The sequence below is a fragment of the Arvicanthis niloticus genome, chromosome 4, assembly GCF_011762505.2.
Source record: "Arvicanthis niloticus isolate mArvNil1 chromosome 4, mArvNil1.pat.X, whole genome shotgun sequence".
NCBI classification, from domain to species: domain Eukaryota; kingdom Metazoa; phylum Chordata; class Mammalia; order Rodentia; family Muridae; genus Arvicanthis; species Arvicanthis niloticus.
This window is the reverse complement of record NC_047661.1, coordinates 41,840,652-41,860,026: the sequence shown is the minus strand read 5'-3', so window position 1 is coordinate 41,860,026 and position 19,375 is coordinate 41,840,652. Positions and strand designations below refer to the sequence as shown.

At 42.6% G+C, this 19,375-nt stretch overlaps 1 protein-coding gene across 1 annotated transcript in view; it reads left to right on the top strand.

The window, feature by feature from the left end:
* The window catches only part of Clrn1 (clarin 1), a 34,459-nt gene extending 22,994 nt beyond the window's left edge, over positions 1-11,465 (top strand). Inside the window, exon 3 of the mRNA XM_076932082.1 lies at positions 10,851-11,465. Coding sequence (XP_076788197.1) covers positions 10,851-11,116 — 266 coding nt within the window. The 3' untranslated portion in view covers positions 11,117-11,465. The remainder of the gene's footprint in view (positions 1-10,850) is intronic.
* The last annotated feature ends 7,910 nt before the right edge of the window (positions 11,466-19,375 follow it).

The following is a 19,375-nucleotide window of genomic DNA, read 5'->3' as shown; positions in this document are numbered from 1 at the left end:
AGCACCAATTTGTACAGGCGCCTGCCTAGAAAACAGAGCCCTACAACCAACAGGGGATAATAGTTCAAGAAGGCAATGTATTTCTACACACACACACACACACACACACACACACACACACACACACACCTAGGGTGTTACCCACTCACACCTTGCTAACCAGATTATTTACCCCACCACAGGAGATCTCTCTCCAATAGGGATTCTACTTTCTCCATGTCTTTTGTACACCTACAATACAACTTTACATATTACAGTAGTGAGTATTCTATAAGGGTAATCCAAGGAGTTGTCTCTGGCAGAAGCAGCCAGTACAAAGCTTTCTGTATATAGTAAAAACTTTCACATGCATTTGTTGACTTGAAAAAAGCAAGCCTGGAAAAGTGGCATTAACTTGATCACCTAGATGTCTTGGTGAAAGAAATCAGAACCCTACTGAGATAAAGTTAGCATTGCGACCCATAGAGGCAGGAAGACCTGTGCAAGAGAGCAACAGGCAGGAATATGGCAGAGACTGGCTTTGGATTGAGGTGAAAAAGATACGGGCTCAAGGTGGGATACACAAGCCAAGATAGCAACTCAGTCTTACGGAAGGTCAGTGATGGAACATTTGCAGATTATGTCACTCAAGGGAAAGAGCAGGTCTTTTCTAGTCACTGAGCAGAGGTTAACTAAACAGATGACAAGGCAAAACTAGCTTGGAGATCTTGACCCAGCACCACAAAGTAGAGGAAAGAAAAGCTGGCTGGTTTGCAGGGGAGACACTTGAGCTTACTAGCAGACTCAGTCACCTAGCTCTCCGTCTCTGGGTGCAGTTCAGAAGAGAAGCCCATTTGCCGACCAATGGCAAGTTCCGATGAACAGCCTAACGAGCAGTATCTGAATGGCAGGATGATTTAATCCAAGTCCCAGTTCTCAAACCAGGTTTGATGCAAAGAGAACATGGACACACAAATATACACACAAAGTGCAGTCTTGTGCTTATGCTGTATCTTCATTCATATTGAGCCTGGAAAAGTGGGTATATGATACATCTATCATACATCAAGGAAGAACAGGGGTGTGCAGGGGCAGAGAGAGAAGGGAAGCAGACATGTCCAGAGCAGTGCCTTGCAAGGAGCCTGCATTTGCAGAGCAGTTAATGCTTCTGAAACCCTTATATTTTTTTTTCAGTAAATAAAATGAACCTGCATACACCAATAAAATGAAGATCAGATAGGGTGAGAGGCTGTAGCCTCTGGGGGGGGGTCACAGGTCATTCTTGAGGTATAAACCATCTCATTCCCTCTAAATCTACACCAGAAAACCAGGGCTGCCTAGAGTTTGGGAAATGTTTACCTAAATCTCTAATATTCATGCAGACCCCACTTCTAAGTCCTGATTGTGTTGAAATACATTTCTAGAGTGTTTTACCACAAACCCTTTAAACAGGGGTCGATATGTATAGTCATAGAGCAGTGTCTGTATTAGAGGTCATTAATTTTAGGTGAGTCACATCCATTAGGAGACACCCAGGAGTTTCTCCCTTGATGGAATCCTTCTCATTTCTCTCTCCGGTTTGCAGAGCTCAGGTATTGGTGCTTAGAGATACTGCACATACCTCCTGGACCTCTTGCCTCTGGCCTCTCCAGTTCCCACACTAAAATCATCATGGGGCTACATTTTAGATGTCTCCTTCCTGGCTAGGTAGGGAGCCACACCCTTTGGCCTATAGTAGGCTGCAGGCTCCACAAAGGCACAACCCTGTCCCATGCATGTGTCAGGGGCCATGAGGAGAGAGAGAGAGAGAGAGAGAGAGAGAGAGAGAGAGAGAGAGAGAGAGAGAAAGAGAGAGAGAGAGAGAGAGAGAAGAAATGACCCCTTCCAGTTCTCTATGTGGAGTTTGTCAGTTCTTTAGAACAAAGGAGGCAGAAAGAGAAACACTACCTTTTGGATCAGGCATCCATGGCTGCATTCACTGCTGCAGATTGCCCATGCTCACAACCCAAGGTCATACATCTTTCCACTCCTTAGAGATTCCAGTATAATTTGTATGCCTCATCCTTCTCTGTATAGCATTCATGGCCACTACCATTGTTGCAAATCAGTTAATTTGCTTTCTCCTCTAGTTACTTACAAACTAGTTTTAAGAAGCCTCCCCGCCCCCATGTAAGACTTAGGTAATATCTTACTAGACTCCCGTTGTCCATCTGGGGCAGTGATTGCCCCACCCAAGACAGAAAAATACCCTAATGAGCTTTTTTTAAATTATTGAAACCAGATCCCCACTCCATGCTAATTAAGCAGGGGGCTCTGGGGGTGGGGCTTAGGTACTGATTTTGGATTTTGGTTTAGTTTTTTTTTCAAATGAAGTGATCTTAATTTGCAGACTGGGCTGAGGACCAGTGCCACAGATGTGTTTATTTAGCTTACTTGGCAGACAGAGTATTGGTTACACGACAGTCCTTGTAAAGGCTACCGATGATTGCACAGTGAAGCCAGCACAGGGTTGTGCCTTTGTGGGGCCTGCAGCCTACTGCGAGAGTCAAGCAAAAGTGTATGTAAATAATTAAGTAACTGCATAGTGCCATACTTCTAAGGGTGATAACTAGATTACTCTGACAACGAGAGCAGGGATCAGGCTTTGAATTTTGAAGAGTCTACTTCCAGAAGCTGAGTTGCTGAGAGCCCTCAGGGAGAGCTTCCCAAGCAGCAGAGAAAGCTCATAGAAGACCCTGGGGAAGGACGGCTCTGTGGAAGAACAGGCAGGAAGCCCATACAGCTGGAGGGACAGTAAGAAGAACTGTACCGTTGTTAATTTAAATGTTTAAGTGGAGCTGGAGGGATCACATGAGATAGTTAATATCGGAGCTTAAAAGCTATGTTAAATGTTTTTGAGTGGATTTTAATTGCAGCGAGCTTTTCACAATTTTAAAGTGTACGGTTGAATTATCTCTTTAAGACATGTCTGGTTGAAACCCATGCTACTGTCTCGGAGATGGAGGAAGACGAATAAATGGTAGTGGCATTCTCTGAGGTAGACAGGCAAAGTGGGGCTCACAGGCACTTATTTCTAGAAATCAGATGGACCATATGGGGCACATCAGTTCTGGGATGCTCTGAGAGGTCCAAGTACAGGTGTTACAGACACAGGTGGACATATGAATCTACTGTTCAGAGAACAGGTCTAGATGAAAGACTTAAATTTACTTGTTGCTAGGGTACAGGAATTATGTAGAATGAAAGTGGGTGGGATCATCTGCTAGGAAAACGTACTGAGCGAAAAACTGGTCAAGGCCAACCCCAACGAACACAGTGAGTGGCTCCGAGGACTGAGGAGGAAGGGTGTAGCAAAGGAATATCTAGAGAAGGAAACCCAGGAGAGTGTGGTGTCTAAAGGCTTTGAGGGGAATGTTTCAAGACAGAAGTTACCAGTGAGCTTTGAATAAAGATGCCCTGCTGTGAGAGAAGCTGAAGGTAATACAGTGCTGATACAGTGGGGGAGACAGAAAGATGTTTCCAAGTTCAGGAGGTGGAGAAGATGAAGGAACTATAAGAGAGGGTACTGAGCATGGAGGTGACTAGCCCCACACGTTCACAGAGACACACTGGTATTTGAGCATATTGAGTCCTTATGTATTTGACTCTCAGTGCTGCCTACGTGAGTGTGGAGAGCCTTAGTCAGGCCTTCCTTCATGTGAAAGACTTGCCAGGGATCAAGCATTTTGGTTCAAAATCCCAGTAGTCTAGGCATATTCTCTGCAGTTGACACCATACTTAGTAGGCCTTTGTGGGGTGATGAAAACTACCCAAATCTGGACTTACTGCGGTTGTATTGATGACAATGTGTCTTGAGTTATACCAAGCAACACAAACATATAATTTATGCCTTTCTTTAGAAAACATGCTTCTAATATGGGCCCAATTAATTATGGTTACAGTTATGGCACAGAACAATAATAAGCACTGTCGTATTTGAAACATGAAGACAGGAAAAAAATTTTTTTTTAAAAAAAGCATAAAAATAGAAAGATTTTTTTCATTACACACATGTTCAGTATTAATACTACCGTAGCCTCTCCAATATATGTAAGCTTGTGGGACATGTTCTGAAATTGTCAGTGTACACAATGAGTATTATTATTATTATTATTATTATTATTATTATTATTTTGGTCTTCACAATAGAGATGCTTTCTCAGGGCTCTGAGAAAGAATCCGAGATGTCTACTTGTAGAAAAGCCAGTACTGAAGATATCCTACTAGGTTCTGCACAGACCTTAAAATAGAGCCAAAACAGGAAACAACGTGTAATGGCACAGTCATGGAAGTTCATTTTCAAATGCAGGGCAGCAGTAAAGGGCCAGTGTGTTATAAGATGGTTTTGTTTGCTGATCAACAATACCCAGGACCATGGACATTGATGTGTTCATCTTCTTTCCTGTCACAATTACTGAGATTCTTGTCCTATTCAGCAAGTATGTCTTCCTTTCTGTTTTGTTGAGCATCAAAGACCAGGACCTTACCACAGCCTCCAAAAGCATCCCCTGCTGTGTGCACTAGGGAAATACACAGCTGGGGCTCAGAACATCTGCTATGGCTGGCTGATCTCCTGCTACTCTCTGCATCCTTCTCTTTGTTCAACATACCTGTTGGGATAATATTTATGTGCACTGTGTGAAGATGTGTCTCTTGTCCTTCCTTGAATGCCTGGGCACCTCTTGATTGGTTAAAATACAAGTCTAATAAAAATAAACTGAGGCAGGATTAAAAGGTGGGACATCTGAGCAGGAAGAGGAACTCTGGGAGATAGTCAGGTGAGGGAATTTCTCCACCCCAGTTCGGGGAAGTTGAAACTGAGGGGCGGTAACCAGCCATGTGGCAGACATAGAGTAGTGTAAATGGGTTGACTCAGTTATGACCTGGTCAGGGAACAAGTGTAGCTTAAGGCCTAGCCATTTATTAACAAATAATAAACCTCCGAGACATTATTTGGGAGCTAGGGAACTAGTGGACAAGCCAGAGCTTAACATACATGGCTTTATTTTCATACACTGTGGCCCTCTTTCTGAAATACTCTTCCTTCCACGCATTCACACTCTCCCTCACATCCTTCAGGATATGCTGGACACTTATCTTCACAAGGACTCCCCACCCTTCCATCTTTATATCCTCCCTATCTGGTTTATTCTATTCTCCTTACTACTCCGCTCAACTATGGGATAGATACACTTACTTACTTTGTTATCCCATCTCTCTCCGTCCTACCTACCAACCGCTGAGGGCTCCGTGAAGAAAAGATGTTCTAAATCTTATTTGGTTTAGTCATGTATCCTTAGAGCCCAGAATAGTGCAGTAGCTATATGGTATTTGTGGAATGAATGCATAAAACAAAACCAGCTCTGCATGTCTACCATCGACAATGACATTCTTCTTTAAAACACCATTTACATTAAGCACCGTGTTTTTAGACCCCCCCACTCAATAAGAGAACACTGAGAAAACTCAGGGAAACGTGGGGTGTTTAACCACCTATTATAGAAGCCAGGGGAAGCTTAGCTTAACTAACGTTGCTCCTTTTTCTGCAACTCTTCTGTGTAAGCAGGTAGTCAAATTGCTTGCTATCACAACCTTAAAATTCACTCTTTGGTGTCCATTGACTCCCTCTTTATGTGGTGTCTTTGTAGCAGTGTGGACTCAGAAAGCTTCTACCTACGAATGGTGTAGGAATACCTAGGAATGAAGTCATTACTGAAGGTAAGAAGACCTCACCTTCAATGAGTCACACTGTATAAAGTCACACACAGGAGATCAACACCACACCTATTAAGATATGAATTCCTTACCCTTATTTTTCATCTTTCAAGGTGCTAAAGAAGTAAGTGACCATTCTATATTAGACAGAGAATGCCTCTACTATTTGTCACCTAGGAGACATGTGTTTTCATTCTGCAGACGTTGGCCATTACTTTCAAAGAAACTGGCATTCGAATTTATTATCTTCCAAAATCAGAATTTAGTGCTAGTACGATAATTTCAGAATTCCTTCCCCTGTGAGGACATCAGCCCACAACACAGTGGATGCCCATAGATACCGAGAGGTGCCCTCACTCAAAAGCATAGTTATGCTCAGGGCTAAGCACAATGGGAAACGCAGTTCTCTTACTGGCTGTGATCTATGTTCCTTGTGTTGTCTGGCCTGAGGAGACAGACACCTGACTCAGCACTCCCAGGCAGCTGCCAGATGAGAGTCAGAGTGTGCAGTGTCTAGAACATCACGAGCATTTGTTAATGTGTCTGATCATTCATAGTGTGACAGCCCTATTGCTCAGCTATCTTATCCAGTTAGAAATTAACTCAATAATCAAAGCCATTAAAGAGGGAAGCATAATGGTAGCACCACCAGGATGGTGGGGAAATCAGACAGATGAAAGGAAAGAAGCTGTGGTCATTGGGTGTGACACTAGGCTACAAACGTGGGCTTTGTTCCCAAATTCTAGCATGAGTGAGGTCCAGTTAGCTTCCAAAGTCTGGTTCATTCTAACTTTTCTGTGAGTGTGGTGGAGACAATCAGATGGGCAGACACACTGGGCGCTGTCCCAGTGCCTCCAGCTGAGCGAAAGGGGGGGATGATGTAACATGTTCACTTGAATAAGAGAGAAGAGAAGCACACAAGCTTAATTCTGACACTTGTAAGGCCTTCAGAGCATACAAATGAAAATCTATATGCATGTATTGAAACATTTAAGTTTAAAGTTAATTAAACCATTAAATATAATATGTTGAATTTTCTGTCCCAGGAAATGTCCCTCCAGAAGGGCCTACGAGGGATTTAAATTTAGAATTCTTGACTCTGATAGTCTCTGCACATGAGGAAGAGACAAAGTCCCATCAGTTCCTGTTTAGTCTGCTTCTTGTCTCAATCTGGCTTCATCTCATCCAGGAAAGGCTTTGAGTATATATTGAGGGGCATGCCATTGAGCTATCAAATGGCTGTTCCTAAGAAACTCATAGTGCCCAGGGACAGTACCAGCAGTCACCAACATGTGCTTGGAAGGACTAACCCCGGCAAGATAACCACGCAGCCCTGAATATGGGTTCAGGTCTGTAAGGACAAGGACTCTAGGGTCCCAGCAGTATGGGCTATAATTCAGTCATGCTCTCCACTGACTTCAAGCACACCACTCTTTGTGGGTGGGAGAACTTTCAAAAGAAAGTTTCAAAAGGGAACAAAGAAAGACCCTCTAAATAGGTGACATGATATACAGGCCCTTCTTGCTGTGACAGAGAATCATTTTGGAAATCTGACAAGCCCTGTTCCCACTACCTCTCACGTCTCTCAACCCCCCTCTCTCCACAACCCAAAAGCCAGGCCACACAGCGGAAAAAAGCCTTCATGTACATCTTTTGGTCGCTAAGTCATAAATAGTTATCCTTGATCCCACATCTCTTTTGTAGATATGGACAAAGAGAAGCGAAAATATCTCCAATTCACACTGAGTTGTTTCTCTTTAGCAGTCCCAGGCAGTTTGTCTGGGGCTTAGGCTTGGTTTCTGTCCTCTGACTTCAAGATAACAAAGTTGGTTGTGGTCAAACCCAGAGTCCAGAGAGAAGTTACAGACCACTAATATTAGGCCATATACTGTGTCCGGGCTTCTCATGATCTTGACAGATGAGCAACTGTTTGCATCTCAGGATGTGCAGGTGACTTTACTAAGAAATTCGAAATGCAGGCTCACTAAGACTCTGTCCCCTTAACAAAGTATCCCTTTAAAATATTTAATGACTTGAAAAGGAAACTAAGCTTGAATTTTCCTTTCAGGCACTGAGGAAATAGTCTTCCTCTCCTGTCTGAAACTCGCCATCTCCTCAGACAAAGGAAGCTCTTACAGTAACAGTAATGGCATTTTTCTCTATAATTTTCAAATAAAAGATAAAGAGAAAACAGCATCTCAGCCTTTTTGTTAGGGTCTAACAATAAAGGAATCATATGGTTTGCAAGGGGAGTGCTCTGGTTTGAAGCTCAGAATACAAAAATAGTTAGGCTGACAAATCTCACAAAGGAATCTTCCCAGGGTCACGCCAGGGCCGGGAGGACATGAAGTATTGAGAGACCAATATCATTTCACTATTTGTGCTGTTGTACGATGATGATTGACATGATGGGGCTGGCCCCAGGAGCAATTCATTCATTCATTCATTCATTCTCTCTTTCTCATCTGTCTGTCTGCCAGCCTGCCTGCCTGCCTTTAGTTTTTACTTCTATTTTTCATGCAATCCTCCTGCCTCCATATCACAAGTGCTAGGATGACAGGTGCATTTTTGTGAAGTCCCAAAGCAGAAACATGACTTCCCCTTTTCTCTTCATGTCTGCTCCCCTCCTCCCACAATCAGTTATCAGTTTCTATCTGTGCAGCAATCCAAGCCTGCTTTCTGGAGAAGGCATGGGGACCTGTGCCCACACTCACTGGATTCTCCTACACACCCCAGCCTTCCTTTTCGAGCCAACTTCACACACACACACACACCCCTAAGGATGCTGCCTGCCTTGGTAATATTGACCCACATTCCCTATTGTGACACTCATTGCAATAGTTTATAATTGTTTCTAGCTATCTTTGGGAGCAGAGACCATGTATGTTTTCTTTCCAAGTTGGATCTCCATTACTATCCCTGTGCCTGGCGTATGATACGTCTAACTGAAAACAAATGAATGAGAGAATTAATGAATGGGCTAACTGTTAACAAATGAATGAGAGAATTAATGAATGGGCTAACTGAAAACAAATGAATGAGAGAATTAATGAATGGGAACCAGGACCATGTTGCTGCTCCCGCAATATCTGAAGTAGCTGAAATCAACGAATAAGAAGAGTCACGTGCTAAGTTGACAATAATCCTACTTGAGGGAATAACTGTATTACAGTTAGATGTAGTCAGACTTTCCTGGTGTGGGGTAGGATAGCGCAACAGATTCTGACTGGGAACAAGAGGGGCTGGAGAGATGGCTCAGCAATTAAGAGCACTTCCTGTTCTTGCAGAGGACCCAGGTTTGATACTAATACCAATGTGGCGGCTCACAACTGTTTGGAACTCCAGTCCCTGGGGATCTGGTACCCTTGTCTGACCCCTCCGGGCACCAGGCATGTGGACATACATGTGAGCAAAACACTCATGCATATAAAGTTAAATCTCTAGAAAACATTGCAAGAAACAAAAACAAAGTGGTATATAAACATCATAAGACAAGCTATTAATTGCTCATTTGTATGTATCAATTCCAATGTCAAAATCCAGTCAGGAAATGTTCACGTGTTACAGATGATGTAACTGAAGATACAATTTGGGGATTCCAATCACCTAATTTTATATATTAAGGGAAGAAATTTGGGTTTGGACCCAACTGGTTTGACCAAAGTCAGAAAGCCATCTCAACTACTAATAAGAAAGCTATCAACTACTAATAAGAACCGCTTACTGTCAGCCGAAATAAAGCAGTGGCTATCGAAGCTTTCAGGAATCCTGGCCCTCCATCCTGCTCGATGTCTGGCTGCACTTGCTACTTGCTTCTGTCCCTGAGTCCATCCACTTGAAGGTGGAAAGGGGAAGGGGGCAGGGAGTTGTTTTCCAGTTCTTCATCCTTAGGCCAGAAGATGACCACCCATCCATTTCAGAATCTAGTTAGTATGGAGCAGCCCTCTCCTGCAAAGGTCTTACACAGCCTAAAGCCACCTCCTTTACAATTACTGATAAGTGGTAAGGGATCAGAGCAGCGAGGGAAACAAAGTAAACAGACAATTTCTCCACATATTGAAATTTGGGGGCTAAAATCCAGGGATAACCTGGGCTTCATGTGTCTTGGATCCAGGTTTTACCTTTCTTATTTTGCTATAGTACATGGCTTCTATTTGTTTTTAATGAGTATGTGTTTGTGTATGTGTATCTAGGCCCAAAATTGATGATGAAAAACAACTTTGATCTTTCTTCAATCTTATTCTTTGAGACAGGGCCTCTCAGTTAAATTTAAGGTTCCCAGATATGGCTAGTCTTGTTGGCTAGCTTGTTCTGTGGATGTTATCTTTACCTTCTAAGCCTGAATTACAGGGTGACCACCACCAATTGCACAGAATGTACTTTAACCAGGGAGCTATCTCCCCTGCCCATAGCTTCCATTCCTGATGCCACCTGGACCAAAATGTCCCCAAAAGGCATTGCATCCATATTTCAGTTATGAGAAGGAAGGGAAGCAGAAAGTCCCTGCTTCTCCACCTCACCTACCCTCAACTCTCCTGAATTTATTAAAGGCAGCCATGTGCCCAGCTGAAATCTGAATTCAGCTATAAAGAGAACAGGTATACTCTTGGTCAGCAACATTTTATCCAAAGCTACCTTTGGACCAGGTACTCCTCTGGGGAGTGTTAGCAAGTTGAGAGTTGGAGGGGTCATGGTACTCTTTTTATGAGGAAATCAGGGACCTTTCAGAAGGGTTTAAATGACTGACATTTGTCCTTCATCACCTGTGAAGTACAGAGAAATGTGTGCTCTTGAAGCCACAGTGGCTGCTTAGCAGTTGGGTTTGTCATTGTGCTTTGAAGGTGTCCAGCGATGTAGGCTGCAGTAAGGTCCGCTTGATTCTAACTGCCCTATTCAAGCCATCCATGTCCCTTCCCCATACAAATGTTTCTCACAGCCACTTCCCAAGTGCTAGAATCAAGCTCATGGTTGCAGTTCTACAGTGGTATCATTTTTGAGAAGAGTGCAGCTCAGTATGGTGGAGACATGTTGTCTATAGTTTGCTCACTGATGTCCCCTTTGACTCTTACAATCAGGTAATAGTTGTCCTAAGCTGTTGTCTGTTCTTTGTGTTGCAGGCTCCTGTGGCTGTCTTGTCATGATATTGTTTGCCTCTGAAGTGAAAATCCACCGCCTTTCAGAGAAAATTGCAAATTTTAAAGAAGGGACCTATGCCTACAGAACGCAAAATGAGAACTATACCACCTCATTCTGGGTTGTTTTCATTTGCTTTTTTGTTCATTTTCTGAATGGGCTCCTGATACGACTTGCTGGATTTCAGTTCCCTTTCACAAAATCTAAAGAAACAGAGACCACTAATGTAGCTTCAGATTTAATGTACTGAAAAGCAAATATCTCCATAATTTCTCAATAAGGAAATGGACTTGCTTTGGCCACATTTAGATATGGCTGATTTCATCTGTGTGTTTAGACTTCTTAAGCACCGAACCCTCTTTATGTTATGTTTACAGAGCGTGTAGTAAGGATTCCAGCTGGAAAATAATGGAAGCAGAAGGATGGTTTCAGAAAGGTGTTCTGCCTGGTGGGAAAATGCCCACATAGTTAGTCCAAAGCAGTTGGCTAGATGGACGGATGGTTACTCCAAGTCCTTACTGAACGATTAGATGCATGTCCTACCAAGGAGAACTCAACAGCATGTGGCATCTAGTTTAATAAAGCAGACGTTATTTCTAGTTGTCCACATATTTGTTGTCACAGATCCCGGAAAGCAGAGGTGAAATTGGCATCCTAAATTGACAGGGCATTGAATCTTTGAAAGGCTCCAGGTTCTTTGTAAGTTTGCTTACAGCATGATGTTATTATGTCTGGTGGTCAAAACCAGAAAACTTTATAAGCAAACAAGCAGGCAAGCCAGCAAGCCAGGAAGAATGAGGAAAGAAAGAAAAAAAGGGAAAGAAGGAAGGAAGGAAGGAAGGAAGGAAGGAAGGAAGGAAAAGGGAAAGAGGGAGGGAGGGAAGGAGGGAGGGAAGGAGGGAGGGAGGGAGGGAGGAAGGGAGGGAAGGAGGGAGGAGAGAAGCAAGTCAATGGTTTCTCTCCCTACACATCTGAGTACTGACTGCACATCGATGGTACTTGGAATGGGCAGCATCCCTACTAAACAAGCTGGTGAAGGCCACTGACCCACTGGGGACTGTTTCCAGCTTGGTGTCTTGTGCACTAATGAGCTCCAAATTATGAAAATTTAGAATTGAGGTGAAATTGCAATGTGTCATAGGAGTCGTGAATCGTGGCCCCAAGTCAAATCCTTCCTCCTTGAATTATTCACCAAATGAATCTGCTGGTGACCAGAGGCCACAAAGTGAGCCTGAAACTGAGACTCCTTAACTCTCAATTTGTTACCCTCAGGAAAGCCATCAGGAAAGAACAAAGGACAAAGATATCACAGTGCCCTGTGATCACAAACACCAGAGCTCTTAAAGGGGTTGGAAATGCTCAAGAAAACCAACTTGAACCTAGGAAGATGGTTCAGTGGATAAAGTGCTGCCTTTAAAGTATGAGAGCCTGAGTTCAGATCCCCAGCACCCATTAGAAAAGCCCAGGGCACAAGTCTGTGATCCCAGCACTGGGAAGGCAGAGATAGGCAAGTCTTGGAGCTCACTGGCTAGTCAGTGAAACCTAATCAGTGTGCTCCAAGGTCAGTGAGAGACTCTGACTCAAAAAAAATGGAGGTGATTGTGAAAGGCACCCAAGTTAACCTTCATTCCCCATGACCCCCCTCCCATTACAAACACACACACTTTCATTTTGGAACAATTTACAAGGAAGGAGAGACTGCATACTTGAAATTCAACCAGCTCTGGTGATGGCATACTGTTTACTTTTAGACACAGGACACACTCTGTGTGCTCATGATGGAGTCCTTTCACCTTAATCCACAACACCTGGAAGTTTCTAGAAGCTCACCAGCTAGTCTGTTCAGGAGCTGGCACATGCTTTATTGATGCTTTGGTGATGGACTAGTAGTGCCCAGGCCTGGAGGTCATGCCCTGAAATTCTCAAGCACAAAAGGCTGGGTTAGGAGGGAGGGGGAAGAAAGCTGAGGGCTGGAGGATGGAATGAATCCCCCTCCTCTCCAGGCCTCTCCATCTACCTCTGTCCTCTCTGCTCAGAGGTCTGAAAACTTTCTGTAATACCAAACCTTTATTATTATTGTTTCTGTAGAAAACAAGTGTTTGGTTGCTCTCTGTTCTATTAAAAGGTAGGCTTAGGAGAGGCTCAGAAAATCTTATGAGAACCTCACAGACAGACTAACAATAATCCCTCCTCATGGGCAGGAGCTAGAAACAGGCTCCTTAAAGACAACAGAATATCTGTCTGTGAAAGTCCTGTCACACACACACACACACACAATCAATCACTCAGTCAGTGAACGCTCACAGTTCACACTTTCTATTTGACCATCTTCCAACAGATGAAATACCTGAGTAGAGGGCCCTGATGCAAAACTCTTCTGTCAGCTCCTTCATAAAAGTCATAGACCCTAAACCAGACATTCATTTTGCTGTGCTAGGCCTCTTTTGCACATGGTGGCCCAGCATTCTCATGAGGACTCAGGGCCCCCTGCTGGTCCTGGGGTGGCAAGCACTCTACCACTTCATTGTTTTCCAGACACTCACATATGAGGGCTGTGACACTGCCTGAAAGGAGTTGCAGGTAGTGTCTAAGTAAGAGCCCTGGAGTGTTCCCTAGAGTAGAAGAAAGGGCCAAATCTGAGTAGATTATTATCAGAACTAGTTCTTCCAAATAACTGCTTTTACTGTTACAGTTTGTCATAATGTGTGAGTGTCACCTTAACTGAAGATATAAACCCAGGGTTTAGTATTTCAAGGGAGCATCTTGTATAGAAAGGACTAATTTTATTCCTTACTCTACTCGGAGTTCTTGACCTTTTTGTTACTTACCATTGTATCATCATGGCCTCAGTTTCTTGAATTAGGATCACAGACTGAGCCACCATGACAATGTTTTCCTCCCTCCTTTTGTTTCAGTGCAACATTTTATGAACCACATCTTTGTAAGTTGCCTTAGTTTATCCTTGTTGTTTTGAGGAAAAGGTGTGATGTGCCTTTAAAAAATACAAACCTTGCCATTACACAACACAAAACTAAGCCAACATATACATAAAATGCAACCCAACACTCGAATGTAATGTATCACCTCGAAGCCAGTACAGAATCCCAGGACATGTGGGAGACACTTGGTAACTATTTCCTTAAAGCCACTCAACCAGACTCAGGCTTTTCAATTCCAGAGAACTAGCTGCCTCTAACAATGGCTAACATCTTTAAACTGGGTCCTTTCCTACCATCTGACCTTCCATTTTCCTTGATTTTCATCTCACTCCACCTCTAACAAGGCCTAAAAATTTTGGAGGACAGGGATTATCCTGAGATTGCATTTTGACAGGAACAGACCTTCACAGTGCTGTAGCTGCATATAACACCCAGGGGAACAAGTTGATACTGGTTCTAATGAGTGAATCAAACAGCTCCTAAGATATTGGTGGAGCTTCAGGACATGACCTGAAGGACAGGAGAGTAAAGGCCTCCCTCCTGTTCTTAAATCAGTTCCAAAGATCACAGAGACTACACTGTCACTAAAATGCAGGTCTTTTTTTTCTCAGAAACTAAATTTAAAATGAGCCAGCTAGATAAAGAGAGAAGGAACAGGCTGTCATCTGACTTCTCCTCAACTTCCTTTGCTTATCTGAAACTAGTCCACAGGATACCTTGTATTAGTCAAGGTTCTCTAGAGTAACAGAACTTACAGAATAAATATCTCTCTTATTCATATGTATGGGTATTTATTAGAATGACTTGCAGACCGTGGTCCAGCTAATCCAACTATGGCTGCCTATGTATGGAAGGTCCAAGAATCCAGTAATTCTTCAGTTCACAAGGCTGGATGTCTCAGCTGGTCTTCAATAGGCTCTGGAATCCCAAAGAAGTAGGCTTGAATAACAGTGAAGGACTTGCTAGAGAGACAAGAACAAGCAGGCAAAGAGCAAAAGCTTCTGTCTTCTATGCCCTTATATAGGCTTCCAGCAGAAGGCATGACCCAGATTAAAGATAGTTTATCCCACCTCAAGGATCCAAGTAAGAGTGGATCTTCCCAGTTCAAATTAATCAAAAACCCATCATTGGTATGCACCTCCATTTGGGGGTTTTAGGTAATTACACATGTAGTCAAGTTGACAATCAAGAATATCCATCACGCTAGGCGGTGGTGGCGCACACCTTTAATCCCAGCACTTGGGAGGCAGAGGCAGGAGGATTTCTGAGTTCGAGGCCAGCCTGGTCTACAGAGTGAGTTCCAGGACAGCCAGGACTACACAGAGAAACCCTGTCTCGAAAAACCAAAAAAAAAAAAAAAAAAAAAAAAAAAAAAAAGAATATCCATCACAAGTTCACCCCTTGTCAACTTGACACACAATCATATCTCCTTATGTGATGATTAATTTCCAAATGAAAACAATAGCCAGGTCATAATTATGCCTACACATGCTATAACTATCCCATGTACAATTACAAATACATTATATGTTTTACCAGATTATAACTGCATCTAACATGATATAACTATCACTCATAGAATTGCAAATCCATTATAAATTTAGAATAAGTGGAACATTTTTTAGTATCTCAAACTTAAATATGATAACAGTTGTTGTTCTCTTTACTGATGTTATATTAAATGAAGAAGAAATTGAGGAAAGAAAACAAAAAATGTCTATATAATGGATGTATATAAATATAAATAATGATATAAATGCATTCTTAACAAAATATGACAGAAACACTTATGTCTGTTATAATCCTTATTTCTACAACTGATCATGTGGCCTTAGCTGTATTTATAACTACCTATCTCTGCTACCCATTCTGTATGTATGAGTAAGCACCTCAGCAGGTCTTGGCTCTTTTCCTTGAGGAGTGACCCATATGTTCATTCCTAATGAGACTGTGCCCTTTATTATTCTGCCTAGAATAGGTTGTTGTAGTTTCCCATTGACTATAATAACAGGACATGATAGCACCAAGAGATACCCTAAAGGATTTCCTGCACTTGGACATAATCCTTCTTAGCTCCATTGTAGAGAAGCAATTCAATATCCCATAAGTAACCTGGATCTATCACCCCTCCTAACACTGTTATTCTTTTCTTCATCTGTTGGCTTAAGGGCATCAGAAACCTAAAGTGACCAGGGAGAAGTCTGAGCTTCCAGTTCAATGGAATATTTGTTGTGGCTCCTGGCAGAAGTACTCCTCCCTCTGGAACCAACCCTTCTAGGCCAGAAAAACATAATGCTGTGGAAATAGAAAGCAAAACTTTTCCTAATGTATCACTAGGTGTTATAGTAAGTGGAACAATTCCCTTTTCTATGCCTTGATTCTTGGCTGTGGGAGAAATCATACTATGTACTGGACCCTGATTTAAAATAGAACCCTGTCCCAGTCCTCCATCTAATTGGTGCTGAAATAGTGACTTCAAAAGGCCATTCTATCTTTCTACTAGATCAGTTGATTTGGGATGGTGGGAAACATGGTAAAACCAATGGATTCTATGATCATGAGCCCACTGTTGTACTTTTCCTGTTGTGAAGTGAATTCCTTGGTCAGAAGCAATACTATACGAAATACCAGGATGATGGATAAGGCATTTGTAAGACCATGTGTGATAGTTTTGGCAAGAGCATTGTTTTCAGAAAAGGCAAATCTATAAACAGAATAAGTATCTACTCTAGTAAGGACAAGGCTTTTTCCTTTCTATGGAAAAAAGTGGTCCAGATTGCTGGCTTGTCTCTTTGGGAAATAGTGCCATATCTGAAGTTCAGTGCTGGTCTCTGTGGTCAGTAGATCTGGCACTCAACAGCAACTGTAGCCAGGTCAGCTGTCATGAATGGCAGCCTATATTGTTCATCCCACATATAACATCTGTTTCTGCCACCATGGCCACTTTGTTCATGGGCTCATTGGAAAATGACATGAATTTCTGGAGAAGGAGAAGGCTGATAGTCCAAAGAATTCCACCTCAGCTGAAGTCACCTTCTGTTGGGCATTTACATGGGACACAAGATCTTCACATCCTTCATTTGTTAAAGAGAATACTTCTTCCCCAGATGTGGAGGTTTGAATGGAAATGGTCCCCATAGGCTCATAAGAAGTGGCACTATTAGGAGATATGGCCTTGTTGGAGTATGTGTAACCTTGTTGGAGAAAGTGTGTCACAGGAATTGGGCTTTGGGATTTCAAATACTCAAGCCAGGCCCAGTGGTACTCTCTCTTCCTGCTGCCTGCCAATGAGAATGTAGAACTCTCAGCTACTCTCTATGTCTCTATGTCTCCATGATTCCTGCCATAACAATAATGGACTAAACCTCTGAACTGTAAGTTAGCCCTAATAAAATGTTTTCCTTTATAAAAGGCACTGTGGTCATCACAGCAATAGAAACCCTAATTAGACAGAAGTTGGTACCAGGGACTGGGGTATTGCTGTGGTATGCCAGATCATGCTTTCATTTGGAAGAATATGGAACACATTGAGACTTTGAACTAGAGAAGCAGTTGGACACTTTAAGTGGCGCTTAATGGATCATACTAATAGAAGCATGGGAGACAGTGCTGAAGGTGATTTGAACTCTGGAGGTCCGGCTTAAAAGATATTTAAAAAGAATAATATTAGTGTGTGGCCTGGAGCCCAATCTTGTGGTATTTTGGTGAAGATTATGGCTGATTTCTCCCTTTGCCAAAAAATCTGCCTGAGGTTAAGTTAAAAAGTTATGGACTAATAGCTTTGGCAGAAGAGATTTCCAGACAGCCTAGTATTGACTGTGTTGATTGATTTTTAGTGGCCATGCTTATGCAGACCTATAATGAAAAGAAACAAGCTGAGCAAGAAAAAAAAAAAAGTATGGTTTGAGGGGGCATAAAGGGTCAGGGAGTCTGTGTTCAAGGAGATAAACAGATTAAAGAAAAGCTTAAGGTTAAAGGGAATGGTGACCTCAGGGCAAGACCTCACCCAGCAAAAGCTTTCAACTTGTAAAAAGGAATGGAAGAAAATCTTAGGGCTGGATGTGGTGGCACACACTTTTAATCCCAGGACTGGGGAGGCAGAAGCAGGCAGATTTTCAAGGCCATTCTGGTCTACGAGTGCTAGGACAGCTAAGCTTAGGCAGTGGAGGAAACCATCCAAAACAAGACAGCTGGAGAAATGGATTTTAACAAGGGGGCTGTGTTCCAGCCCCAGAAAGCAGCAGAACTTGACAGCTTTGGCCACATGGTTCTGGCTTTAGAGTTGAAGACAAAAGAAAGGAACTATAGAATCTCCTTCAGCAGTTAAGGAAAGCAATTGAGGCCAAGCCTGTGGCAGTGTTGTTCTTACATTAAGAGCCAGAGAGGCCACTGTGTCAAGTGTTGAAGGTGAAGCCTGGATTGCCTGTATATCCCAAAATGTCAGAGATGCCACAGCCATGAGATATCTACCAAACAAAGCTACTAACAGGGAATGGAACCAGCCCAAGAAAAAAGAAGTTTGCTACAGTCAACAAAGCTGAAAGGAGTTGGAAATCTGGACGGCACTTTGACATCAGACATGGAGATGCAGAGTTTGAAGTTTACCCTGCCAGTTTCACCCAGTATTTCCTTACTTTGTTCCCTTCTTCCCTTTGAGAATGGTAATATATATATTCTGTGCCATTGCATGTTGGAAGTATGTGATCTGCTTTTTATTCTCATTTTTACAGGGGATTACAGTAAGAGACTACATGAGTCTCAGAAGAGACTTTGAACTTTGGACTTTCAAACAATGTTGATTCTGTGATGACTTTCGAAGTTGAACTAAACACATTTTATATTATGATATGACTACAACCTTATGGGAGCCAGAGAGTGGAATGTGATTTGAATGAAAATAGCCCCCATAAGCGCATAAGCACTGGTACCTATTAGGACATGTGGCCTTGTTGGAGTAGGTGTGGTGCTGTTGGAGGAAGTATCTCACTGCAGATAGACTTTGGTGTTTCAGAAGCCCAAGCCAGACCCACTGGCTGGCTCTCTCTCTCTCTCTCTCTCTTTCTCCCTCCCTCTCTCTCTCTCTCTCTTACTACTGCCTCTAGATCTGGATGTAGAATTCTCAGTGACCTCTCCCACACAATGTCTACCTGTGTGCTACTATGCTTCCCTCCATGACTATAAAAGACTAAACCTCTGAACTGTAAGATAGCTCCAATTAGATGTTTTCCTTTATAAGAGTTGCTGTGGTCATGGTGTCTTTTAAGAGCAATAGAAACTCTAAGAAATCCTGGAAAGTGTTTGTAATACTACAATTGTCCACTTCTGGGTGATGCCTGCATAACATGCAAAACCATCAGTAAACTAGGCCCTAGTCTTCTCTTCCTTAGTTAACAAATCATAGGGCATACCTCCAAGTGCATGCTTGGTAGGAGACATTGTAATGGGTGAAGAAAACATAGGCATTTGGACAACTTCTTCATGTAACTCGTTTGTGCTCTCAGGGCTTTATTTGAAAATACATGACTGCTGTGGACCATGATTTGGTGAGTGGAATAACACCCATCTCATGA